This window comes from Aethalodelphis obliquidens, unplaced genomic scaffold, assembly GCF_003676395.1.
Source record: "Aethalodelphis obliquidens isolate GAN/ISIS:26980383/991018 unplaced genomic scaffold, ASM367639v1 scaffold24, whole genome shotgun sequence".
NCBI classification, from domain to species: domain Eukaryota; kingdom Metazoa; phylum Chordata; class Mammalia; order Artiodactyla; family Delphinidae; genus Aethalodelphis; species Aethalodelphis obliquidens.
The window spans coordinates 14,438,701-14,451,897 of record NW_020837968.1 but is presented as its reverse complement, the minus strand read 5'-3'; the positions used below and the strand labels follow the sequence as shown (position 1 = coordinate 14,451,897).

General features: G+C 40.6%; 1 protein-coding gene across 1 annotated transcript in view; it reads right to left on the bottom strand.

The window, feature by feature from the left end:
* Positions 1 to 201: 201 nt before the first annotated feature.
* Positions 202 to 13,197, bottom strand: part of MARK1 (microtubule affinity regulating kinase 1) — a 144,546-nt gene continuing 131,550 nt past the window's right edge. Inside the window, exons 16-18 of the mRNA XM_027122227.1 lie at positions 12,844 to 13,095; positions 6,635 to 6,679; positions 202 to 2,807 (exon numbers count right to left, since the gene is read on the bottom strand). Of these exons, the coding sequence (XP_026978028.1) occupies positions 2,453 to 2,807; positions 6,635 to 6,679; positions 12,844 to 13,095 (652 nt within the window). The 3' untranslated portion in view covers positions 202 to 2,452. The remainder of the gene's footprint in view (positions 2,808 to 6,634; positions 6,680 to 12,843; positions 13,096 to 13,197) is intronic.

Below are 13,197 nucleotides of genomic sequence, written 5' to 3'. Positions count from 1 at the left end.
TAGTAAATTGATGTCTCACTCATCACATGCCATTTTGTTGTCCACATTGTAAAATGGTACCAATGGTGAAAATCACCTCACAATAAGGTTTTTTGGGTTTTAAATCAAGGCCTATCTTATTGGGTCAAGATTCTAGAGTGTATTTCAACTTATTATTTACCAAATTTTTATTTATCAAATTAAATACTGTGCCCAAGTCTCTACAAAATAATTTAATATTAGGGATGTTATAGCAAATCATACTTAAACAGAAATGAAGGAAATCCTGATATCACATAGCCAGTGAACATAAACTGGTATTTATTTATGCAAACATACTATAAAATTCCTCTAAATCTTCAAAAAAAAAGTTATGTCGCCATATAAAATGGGAAAATCTAAAGTGAATATTAAGATTTCATTTCTAGTTCATAAAAAATATTGAAGTAAAATTCCTTGCCCACAAACACAGAACCAGAGTGAGAAAATGCGAAACATCAGTTTTTTGCCTTGGAAAAGGCATGTCTATTTTTTAAAAAGTGTTTTAATTGATAGGAACTCCAATAAAAAAGACTAAATTTTTCTTGTCATAATGACATCTTGGAAACCTACACAGCTTTCCCCCCATCAACTAAATTTAGCACACACAAAATAAACTCCCCATACAGAATACTTTTGCCCTAGAAAACAGGTAATTCACATTCTGATAAAGAGCAAAAGACAAGTGCTTTATTATGAGAACTGTTCAAGTAAAATTTCAGTGTGCACCAGTGAAGGTGAATAAAGATTTGCGTCAATTGTTTTGAATGAACACTAGGTTAAAAAGGGGCTACACAGTTGTTGGGTTTTTTTTTTTTTTCCAAACACCATCCTTTGCTAAGGCAAAAATACACTTCATTTTAGAACAGAACTTTACAGAAGAAAGCTACGTCACAGTACAGTACAGATCACCCTAGTCTGGAAGCCATCATGGAATGGCACATCACCTACGCTTAGAGCTTTCTAATGTAGGCTAGAATTACAGTATTCAATCACAGCTTTATTTTCCTTTAAACTGATAAAATTGGAATACACTTTCTATTTCTCAGGAGTGTGAAGATGGGGCCCATATGCTGATATTACAGTAATTACAACATTAAATAACATTGCACAGTCAACCTCCAAGGCTAATTCAGTAGAAAATAACAAGTATTAAAATGTACCTTTACTAGTGGTTTTACATCGCATCTATCACTAATTATGAAAGAAAAGTAGGCAAATGCCAATTACAAAGCTGCACATTATAGGCACAATGATGTGGAATAAATACAAGAAATCTGGCAAAATATTAAAAACAAACAGGTCACATGGGAACCAACTGAACAACCACATAAGCGTAAATCAATAATATACTGCTATAAATAGCATGTTTTGCTCGGAAGTCTCTTAAGTAATGACAGATATGTGCCGGGGGTGGGTGAAGAGGCTGGGAGGCGCATGAGGCAAATGCTCCCAATGCCAGTTAATTCCTGAGGTGGCATTATTTCTTAACTGATGCATTGATCAACACTGTAAAGATGAGTTTGTGCTATGAAACAGTCCCAATATTATTGTACTTCCGCAATTAATGCTGTGGGATTTGGAAGGGAGCAAACCTAAGTGACATTTTACATTATAATAGCCAGATGAAGTACTGATTCTTTTAAATTTTGCTGCTACAATTAGCAGTGGGCCAGAAAATACTTTAAAGTTCAAAAGAAATTTGATGTAGGTTTAACTTCTTCCCCAGTACTTCTTAGTCAGCTCAAGGCAAAGCTATTATTATTTTCACGTACTTTATTTTAAAAATGCTAAGTGCCAACACTGTAAACATTTTGTATCTTCTCAACTAAACCTTGTCTGATAACAAGGATAAGAGCAAAGATAAGCAGGAGTAGTTCTGTGTATAATAAAGCTGATCTATTTATCAGCTTCTGGTTTAAATTTAAATATGATTTAAAAATAATTTTAAAAAGTCCATGCTATAATTGTAAAGACTATTTCTGTGCACTTTTAATTCTGGACACAACTCTCAATTTTTAAAATTGCATGATGGAGGTAAGAATTTAAAAAACCCACCAGAATGTAAATAACAGAAAGAACATTTTCAACTCAAAGCATCAAACGTACATTTACGTGCAGAAATCTAGACAACTATACAGGTTTTTCAGCAATCATCTGTTTTATTATACAACTCTATAAACAGAAAATGAACAGAAATACACAATATACTTACCTGTACATGTGAACCTACTTTTTTAGCTACAGATATTTATTATAGTTCATACTGACTTTAATTTTACAGTTCATAACTATGTATAACCTTATTGCAGTAAGGGCAAAATCTACATGGGGAGATTCACAGGCCGATCACATTAAGCATTGCCAGTACATTCAAAAACTGTACCTCATATATGGATGTATCTTCCCTGATCCTGTATAAATTTGAGTTTCTTTACAGCTTAAGCTCATTTGCTATTTTAGATGCAATGTTCTTAAAGGCAATAGAAGTCCCGGATATTCGCTTGAAGCGGACCCCATTGAGGGACAGCCGTGGCAACTTGCAGACCTCCATCTCCCACTGCACAAGGCTATCCTGCCTGGCATCTCCATGGACACAGAAAAGCAAAAACCTCTCTTTTTGTTCATAATCACAGTTATTTGCGTCTAACACTTTCCGGATTTCTCTCATCATGTCACTGGGGTCCATTGAACTAGTGGTCTTCATACTCCACGTGAACCGCAAAGAACGTGGCTTGGAATCTTTACCCTCCTCCTTGTCTCTTTCTTTTGGTTCCCCTGTTGTACTTCTGGAATAAGAGGACAGAGGGGGGAAAAAATGAAAACAAAAATTCCATTCAGCAAAGAAATCAAAACACACATAAAATCTAAGTGGTCATAACCCAGTGCTTAATAAAACTACCCAGTTTGCAGACTACCTTCAAGCAGATAAAAAGATTTGTATCATCTTGCTGTTACAAAAACCAGACTCCAGGACGCCATCTGTTTTGACTTTTATTAATATCTTCCATTTAAAATAGCACATTTTCTTAAAAATATTTGTTTGTGGGAAATAAGTTTGCATCCCAAAGTAAAAAATTTAGTACTTTTCCTCCATATTTCTCCGTTTAAGTTGGAAAATGCAGATCCTCCATTTTCTGTACATTTATACAAAATGGATACCACTAGCATGCTGCTTATAAATACACATTTTTGAAATACAATGAAAAATTTCCTTTCTTTTTTACCTTTTTTGGGTAGGAGAAGGACTGGGGACAAGGAGAGCAGTAATGGCTACAGAGGGATTACTTGTACCTGATGATGCTGTGAAAGAACGTGGTACTGCAATGGGGTGAAGACGTCAGGCCACACCACACGCAGCAGTGTAGACATCAGTTCTAATGATTTCAACGTTTTGCTAAAGATATCCTTAAAACAGTCTACAAGGCTCCACATGACCTATACTCCAACTCCCAACCCCAACCCTTCATCTATTATTTTCCTCCTTGCTCATGCCCATCAAGACCCACTGGCCTCCATACTATTCTCCGAACATACGGGCTATGCTCTTGCCTTATGGCTCTAACACAGGCTGTTCCCTCTGCCACGAATGCTTTTCCCTCACATAGATGCATGACTAACTCCCTCACTTCTTTCAAGTTTCTGCTCACTTTCCCCATGTGTCTACCCTACTGCAGCCCCAGCTCCTACACTGGCATGGCCAACCTCCTCACCCTGCTATTTTTTCCTCTATAGTACTTATCACATTCTTACATAGTATTTAATTCATTTATTATGTTTATTATTTATTGTCTGTCTCCACCGCTAGATTGCAAAGGCCAGGAGGGTAAGGAGTTTTGTCTGTTTTGTTCACTGATACATCACAGACATTTAGAACTGTGCTAGGCAAACAGTAGATGATTAACACGTATTTGTTAAATGAATGAACCTTATTGGATTTTCCTTATTGTAGGTCTCCCATAAATAATACAATATCAGAAAACCTACTTCAAATAATCCAAGAAAGGTAAAATTCATAGATTACTTATGATTCAGAAGATGCTGTAATTAAATTTGTTGAGCAATTATCCACAGATGTTACAATTTTAACTTGTTAATCTATCTCACTTACATGTGATTTAAAGAAAAATATGATGTACTTTGAAAGTTTATGTTCTACTATATAAATATTTTGTATCTGTTTATAGATTTTATATCACTACCATATAAAGTATATTCACGTATACATTTATATGTATCGATTTTTATGTATACATTTACATATGCTTTCCTCCTTATTCCTAGATATCTGGGCTGACAGAGCTCTGCCAACTATGCAAGCTTGAGAAAAGCAGGAAAGGAGTAAGTACAGAAAATAAATTTCCAAAGTATGGAGAGCATTTATCTCAGTGGCTTCTCTATTATTCTCTTTTTTGCTCACTGAATCTAAGCCATGGCATCACAGGCCTGGGTGTGCAGATCCGACCAGTTATCATTCACTGGGACCACGTGTACAATGCGGGCCATGGAATCAGCCTGCTAGGGTGGGGACGCACCCACGACATCACTTGATTGAACACTCATTTTCAAAACAGAACCGATGGCTAGGAAATGTAAATTACTTTCCTGAGGTCATAGAGCTAATGAGTTGGAAAGCAAAGACTAGAAATCAGATGTTTCATTCCAAGTACAGTTTTCCTTCCATTCCCTCAAGGAAACCTGCTGACCTTAAGACAACAGGCACATACAAGATATTTTTCTACCTGTATCTCAAAGGCATCAGCACTGGTAACATTAACTGTAGAAAGTGCCTGGAAATACTGACACCAATAGTAACCGCTAACATTTACTGAGTACTTACTAGGTACCAGGAACTGTTAAGTGCCTAACATGTATTATTTACTCATTTACCCCTCACAACAACCCTAGGAGGCAGTCAGAATGAGGACGTGTGGGCACAAAGAGTTAAAGTAACTTTCTTAAAAGTTATACAGCGAGGTAAGTGGTACCACACAGCCAACGCCCACGCGGTCTGCTATTCACCACCGTGCCCAATCATCCCTCTGAAAGGACAGAACCTCACTGTAACTGGCTTGGTCCCCGCGATGCTCCTTACTGCTTATTCATCTGTAAAATGGATACTTTTCACTTGGTTGTTATGAGGATTAAATGACCAGCCAGTACCTTATAGATAGTAGGTATCAAATAAGTTTGCTCAAAAGCAAAACAGACAAAAAACCAAAAAGCAAAATTCAACCATGACCAAACAAAAGAGACACGTAGTCACATTAAAAAGATAAATGCATGCAGATTAACTGCAACATCAGTAGCGACTTGTGACCCTACACACGATTAAATGTCTCAGAGGAAAATCGAGTAGAAAGACAGGATGAGATGCAAGAAGGGGGCTCAAGACTAAGGGAGGGAGGAGTTGAAAACGAGAGTCCTGCATGTTTACTCAATAGGCAGAAGGACATTAAAAATATTTGTCCTGCCTCTCCTTGGCTCCCTACTATGGTGATTCAGGTACCTACCTCAAAAAAGAAATATTTCAACGACTATGACTAAACATATATACAGCACAGTTCGTAAAATAAAAAGACTACATAGGAATGCCTTTTAAAGTCCTTCCATAGTTCATTGTGTTTTATGTTTCAAATAATTGTAAAAAGGAGAAATTAAACTGAGGCTTGTGTTTAGCTGGTCAAATATAATTCCTGAGTGAAGCTGGGCCTCTGTCCTACTGAGGAACTGCTTGTTAAGGTTCTGAGACTTATACTGGACCCCTTAATGCTGGTGTACACTCGAAATAATTGAATGCCTTCGTTTCTTAAATTTCCCATTTATAAATATGAACACAAGTACTAACATGTCACTAACGTGGGCCCCAGACCAGCGGCATCAGTGCCCCTCCCTGACAGTCACAAACCCCAGGGGTGGGGCTCAGCCACCTGCTTCCTCAAGCCCTCCGCCTGATTCTGAATGTGCTCAAGTTTGAGACCCACTGCCAGAACGAATACACAACCAGTATTAAATGTCAAGTAACCCATAAAGTACGGCAGGGTGAGAGTTTTGAAATGTGGTCCACGAATGAAGAGTCCCCTAAAATATATTACTAATATCACATCTTCCTATGTATTTGGTAACCTCCATGTTCTGCATTATTTGACTGAGACTAATTTTTTTTTTTTTTTTTTTTTTTGCTGCGCCACGAGGCATGCGGGGTCTTAGCTCCCCGACCAGGGATCGAACCCGTGTCCCCTACAGTGGAAGTGCAGAGTCTTAACCACTGGACTGCCAGGGAAGTCCCAAGACTGATTTTATTTACATCATTTTAGTGAGAAAAGGATCAGTACATTTTAATCTATTAATTCTTCTGCTAAGACATGTTTTTTAAAGGACAGAAAGGCTATAAAGCATACAATTCAAAATAATGTTTAGAAAACACAAACTTAAAGTTAATAAACTTAATAAATGCTAGGCAACATTAGGAAAACCCATACCAATATAAAATTTTAAAACACATACTATCTAGTTATTAGTTCTATCCATGTTTATTAAGCGCTGTAAGTATTTCAAAAGTACGTCTTCACACACAGGGACCTATAGCAGCGAAGTATTAATAGTGGCTCCTCACCTTGAAGTGTCGGCTCTGCCACTGGCTTCGCCTTCACTTGGATCCCTCAAAACAAAGTGAAGGTTGAGATTTAATGATAAAAGTGAAAAAAATACCAAGAAAACCTACATCTAAAATGATTTTAAAATAAACTTCTAGCATGACTAGTCAGTCTAATACCATTTCTTATGTTTTTCATCACAACCACACTTGACTACCATTTATTGAGCGTCTACTGGGTATATTGTCATAGAGGAGATGCTAGGTGATGGTTTAGGATTTTTACGTGATCTTCCAATTCCCAGCCACGATTTTAAAGTCATAATTTACCTCTTGGTTTAGCTTAGGTCAATCTAAAGTCAAAACTATTTAATAATTATCAACAGCAAGGTTTAACTTCATAATGGTTATTAAACATGGTTTGAGTAGTCGCTCAATTTAGAAAAATATAAATTAATCTTGCAGTTAGAAATAAAGCTCAACACATAAGTACTTCTAAAAATAAATACTAGTTTTTAAATATGCAAGTAACTTATTTCAGAAGTTATGCTAATCATTCATGCACATGATAAAATATTATAGCAAACCAAACAGCCTATCCAAGCAGGTGAGTCTAAAGACATGAATTCAAACTTAAACAGAAACATTGATCTTACCTGGACATCCACCTGTGAAGTAAAACCAGGAAAACTCCACTAATTGTTCTTTTGTTGAATGTAATTAGTATTTTTGAAGTCTGCCAAAATTTTAACTGTCATTTTCAAAGGTAATTAAGTATCTAACATAGGAGTATCAAGTTATAAACCAGTTTAAATAGATTAAGAGAAGGCTAGTGATAGCAAAATACTATTAAATAGCTGGAAAAGTCACCAACCGAAGCCCTCAAGTCCACATTTTCTTAATGTTTTAACCATTTCAGTAACATTTATATTATTTATGTAAAATAAATGCAACAGGAATAAAATCAGTGCCACCTTCCTCATTCCCCAAATTAAGAAAATCCAGCAGTACAATAAGCTCTAGAACTTCAACTCATGGTTAAAAATATGAATGCCTTATATGCTTCTCAGGGTCTTTAACTCTAGGGCTTTCTTGACAAAAATATTATGTAAAAACCACTTTCCTATCTGAATTAAAAAGGATCATAAGATGCATTCTCACATTCAAATGGGGTTTCTTAAATTTCTATTTTTAATAACTAGCATTTTCACTGGGAGGTATAATAAAAGTTCAAAGCCATCTATACAAACCTATTTTTATTATAGCACACTGAAATAAACCAAACATTTTTTGAGCAGGCTCAAAGTGAAATGTATATTTTGAGTTACATGTAGATGTACTGAAGGGCAGTCCACCAGCTGGGCAAGAAAGATAATAATGCTGTTGATTCCTGCTGCTAAGATAAAATTCCTTTAGCAGGAAGGGACATACGTCTCACTGGACTCTTCTGTCCTATTTATACTTTGCCTTATGAATCACTGCTAGCAGACTGCTGCCCAAGTGTAAGCATTAGGAATGAAACACCCCTTAGACCCTACTTCCCTTGCTGTTAATTGTGGAAAGAGCAACTGACTCGTCACATCGTTTCCCATACCCTGTTCCTGCCTTCCTGGATGCCACTAGGAACACTGACTGGAAGAATTTCTGCTATTTGGCAATGGTTTCAAATAGTCCAGTTAAGTCAGCTCCCAGCAGCCATGGTGGGAAGCATCTAGGGATACAGAACGTGCCGCTGGCTGTAACAGCAAATGCAGTGAAGCATGGTTCTCCGATATTTAAAACTTAAAGGAAAGCCAAATATCTTATATATAATCAGCTGAACCAATCAGGTTACTCCCTATGTAAGAACTATGGTTAAAAAATCCTAAGGTTTGATCCAATCTCCTGTTTGTACAGTAGGTATATAGCACTGATCCAAAGCATATCATTCTAAATGCTATTTAAAAGACTTTGGAAATAGTACGTCTACATCCTCCCTTGACAGATTAGTCTAGTATAAATCGCTTTCCTAATTAGAAAGTTCTTTCTTAAAACCAGAAAACAACTCTCTCATGTGGCCATTCTGGTGTCCAGCTTCTTACTGGCCAAGGAGAACTACTAGCTGGTTTCTTCTTTGTGATAATGGTTTTCAAATACATGAACGATTAACTCTGGACTATTCTTTATCCTTCTTTTCTTAAAGCTTAATAACCCAAATTCCTTTACTTTTTTCCCCTATAAAATCCTATTTTCTTCATCTTTTAACGCCTTCAGTGGCACGTTGGGGACTTAGCTGGTCCCCGAGTCTGGAGGCGTCTTGGCCCCTGCACTGTGCTCAGAGCCAGCCCTGCCCCCCAGCACCCCGGGTGCCGGTGAGGGTCCCACGGGGGCGTCAGCGTGCGGCCCCATTTCTTCAGGCTTTAGGCAGAGTGAAGTGAGGAAGGCAAAGGGAACAGAGAGAAAGGCCAGCCTTGAACCCAGGATGGAATTAAGAAGACGAGACCAGTGGGAAGGACGATAACCTGACGGCTGAGTTGAGAGTGTTAAATAATGAGGCCCTGAGAGGTTCTCTAGCTTATCTCTAAGCCTCCAGCCCCCGAAAGCTCAACACGCCGCAAACGCAGAAAGATCAGCTGCCCGTCCCCGTCTGCCAGCTGCTAAAGAGCTCAGCAGGTTCATCCCGGGACGGAAACCCATGCTTGCTTGTCTTCCCGCATTAAGTCGTCAGGGGGGTATTAGATGGTGTCATCCTGAACCACAAAATGCTACCCTCATGCACTGCTGCGAATGCAGACATACTTGTAAAGCCAAACCTGTTCGCAGGGTGACAAGCGGCCTCGGAGAAGAACTGAGCGTTTTTTCTCTTCTCTCACCAAATCCAGAATCAATTAAAATATGTTAAAAATCAAGACATTAAAAAACCCTCTCTAATTTCTGACGAAGAACAGCAAACAACCTCCGCCCTCCCTTCTTTCCCCCCCAAGCCCCCCCCCCCCCCGCCCCCTGCCAAAACCGTCTACTAGATGACACTGTTCAAAGTGCGATAAGGGTATGGTGGAACCTTAGAAACTTCCACACTAGCTCCCCTCACAGGCTGGGTCTGAAAACTCCTATTCCCTCAACCTTGTTCTCTCTTTCAGGACCTGCCCCCTTCAGAGCGCTTATCAGAATGTATTACAAGCTTATCTGTTTACTTTTTAAACTGTCTTCCACACTACTCATCCGCTCAGTAGATGAATGTCTACTGAGTGCCAGAGTACGCGGCAGAGGAAGCACCCACCGCTGGGCAGGAGATTCAGCACAAAACAAAGCCAGCCAACGAGCCAACTGCAGACCCCTGTTCTCACGGAGCACGTCTCCTCGGCAGAGGTGGACGAGGAACAACTACGTAAAGCAAACATACTATCTCAGGTTGTGTTAAGTGCTACAGAGAAAAATAAAGCCGGAAAAGGGAGTGTCGGGAGGGGGAGGGGATGATTTTCAACATGGGGTTGAGGAAGGCCTCGCTGAGGAAGTGACAGTCCCGCAAAGACCTGAAGGAGGTGTAGAAGCCAGCCACGCGGGTATCGGCGGAGTATGAAATCCTGAACAAGTGTGCCTGGTGTGCCCAAGGACAGTCAGGTGCCCTCTGGGGCTGGTGGGGAACCAGCAAGGAAAAGAGTGGGAGAAGATGAGGTCAGAGCAGGAACGGGTGGCCAGACTATGGAGACCACTGGCAGGCTCTGAACTGCACTCTGAGTGAGATGAAAAGCAAGCTAAGGATTTTTTTATTTTTTGCGGTATGCAAGCCTCTCACTGTTGTGGCCTCTCCGGTTGCGGAGCACAGGCTCCGGACGCGCAGGCTCAGCGGCCATGGCTCACGGGCCCAGCCGCTCCGCAGCATGTGGGATCCTCCCAGACCGGGGCACGAACCCGTGTCCCCTGCATCGGCAGGCGGACTCCCAACCACTGTGCCACCAGGGAAGCCCCAAGCTGAGGAGTTTAAATTGAGGACTTACATTGTTGTGAACAGAACAGGAGGACAAGGGCAGAAGCTAGGGGACCTGTGAGGACGTGGAATATCAACAGTGGTTTAGACCGTGAAGGCAGTGGTAGGAGTGCTGGAAGCAGCTAAATCCTGGAACTGTCGTGAAGGCAGAGCCAACACAACCGCTCGTGGAACTGACATGTGGTAGGAAGAAAGGAGGAGTGAAGGATAATCCAGGCTCAGGGTCTGAGCAACCAGAAGGATGGTGTCGCCGTTACCTAAAATGATGAAGGAGGAGAGGGGACAGCTTGAGGAAGAGAAGCGGGAGCTGAAATCTGGACAGGTTCTGTTTGAGAGTCTGTTACACAATGAGGTGGAGAGGCAGAGCAGAATACTGGATACGGGAGTCTGCCCTTCCGAGGAGCGGCCTGGGCTAAAGATCTAAACTGGGATTGTTAGCACATGATGGAGTTTCATGTCATGGGCCTGAGTGAGATCACCAAGAGAGTGAGGATAACCAGAGAAGAGAATGTGTCCAAAGACCATGCCCTGGGGTAGGCTGGCATTTAGAGGTCAGGGGGAAGGGCAAAGAGACCCGAAAGAACCAGCAAAGGAGCCTGAGAAGGGATAGGGAGCCCGAGAGGGCGGAAGCCAAGTAAGGAAAAGGTTTCAGCTTTGTGGAGTGTCGTGAGACCATCAGCGACTCGCAGGAATGGAGGGGCTGCTGGCTAGAGGGCCCGGCACGTAGTAGGTCTTCACATTTGTTGAATGCCTACATGGCAATCTTCTTGTCTGGTGTTCCTTACTACATTCCCTCTAGAATCTAAATTTTTATCGCAACGTAAAGAGCAATATTTTGCACAATGCTTAATGTACAGTTAGTAATCAAGCATTAAACTCAAAACCTGTTTTTCTTCACCTTAAAATTAATCGTGGATTAACCAGGAGAAAGTACCGGGTTTTAAAAATGGATTTAAATTGTCAGCTAAATTCCAACTACTGACAACCTAACTACTGCCCTGCTGACGGCCGGCCAGCACTCCTGTCCCACTGTCATGCTGACTCTGGGGGGGAGCTTTCAGGTCTTTCTCTGTCGATGTGTCATGGTAACTGCCCAAGCGGTACAAAATCTCAGACTGATATGGTTAGAAATGGATGTTGCATGGGGCTATGTTTAAAGTAGTAAATTCAGCTGTGTGATCTTGGGCAAACTGATCCATTAACAGAGTCTATAAACAGCTCCAAGGAAAGGTGAGAGGCTAAGGACACTGCTTCTCTTTTCCACACACGCTATCTGAAATCCTAGGAACACTAAAAACATGGAAAATTAAGTACTGAAGTACTGTTTTTGCTGCAAGTACAAAACCTTCTTACCCATAACTTTTTATTTCCTCAAACAACTGCCTGCTACGGAGCCTGAGCTTCCCTCCCGAGTCAGGAACCCCACAGTGCCTTGCCTGCTCTTTCCTTTCTGTTCACGTTCATTGTATATCATGGCTGGTGGTGTCCAGTCTGATCCTTTTGGGGCTGTCCGAACCTTGAGGGCACAGATGCTGTCTCTTTATCTTTGAATCCTGTTCAGCACCTGGCACAGGGCTTGGTTCATACGGGACTTTCATGGGCTTTTAGTAGGACCTGACAGCACACCAAACTTACGTCAACCTGCACTGTGTTCAGCAACTTGTATCATCAATGTGTATTACCCACTTACGTTTAATTTTTAGAAAAGGGTACAATTTCATTATTCTACTGGATTAGGTTACTACACTTGCATTCATTTTGTGTTTACCGTGTTCTGATGTTAGGATTTTATGATATTAAATTACATAAGTAATCTCTGTGATTCCGATACGTAGGCTTTTTATAAGGAAGAATAAAAGGCAAACAATATATATTATTAGTGAGCAATTGAAGAGTATTCTTAAGAAATACTACTTGAAGGATAAAGGTAAAGCCATATTTAATTCCTTTTTCTAAATCAAGGCTTTTAAGTAGAGGATACTCTTTGTTCGAACACACATTTTCGATGTCAAGTTTTGCTCTTTCTGCTCTATTCTATAGTATTCTTAAATTCTCATTTTGTTCTTTTGTTTTTCTGTCTTTTCCTTAAGGGAATAGACTTTATGTCTTCCTTGATCTTTTTCTTCCAACTTCTGTAAAAGAGCACGTCTAATGAAATGTCATAAAACCATTCTGGAAAATCACTGTAGAGACTGAAGAAAACAACGAATCTTCTTTGTTAATTCCTAGAGGACAGAAAACACCACAATATGTTGGTACTGACCTGCGGACGAATTTGGACGTTATTTTGCTTATTATACCAGTTGACGTGCCCCTCCTGGCGTGTGCAAATGCCCCCGTTTCATGCGAGGGGGAAGCGGGCGGCCCGTTGTAGGCAGCGCCGCGGCGCTCGCGGAGCTGCTCCCCATGGAAGGTGCTGCGGCTGGAGCTGCCCCGGGGGAAGCGGGTTCGGTCAGGGGTGGTGGTGCTGATACTGTGAGCAGACGGGGAAGCAGCGGGCGCGCGCTGGGCTGTACTGCTGGGACACATTGAGACGTATCTCTCAGAATACTGGCAGAGAAAGGTTTCACTCACGCTAAAAACCAGAAGAAAACTGCCATGGCTACTTTTATTCGGC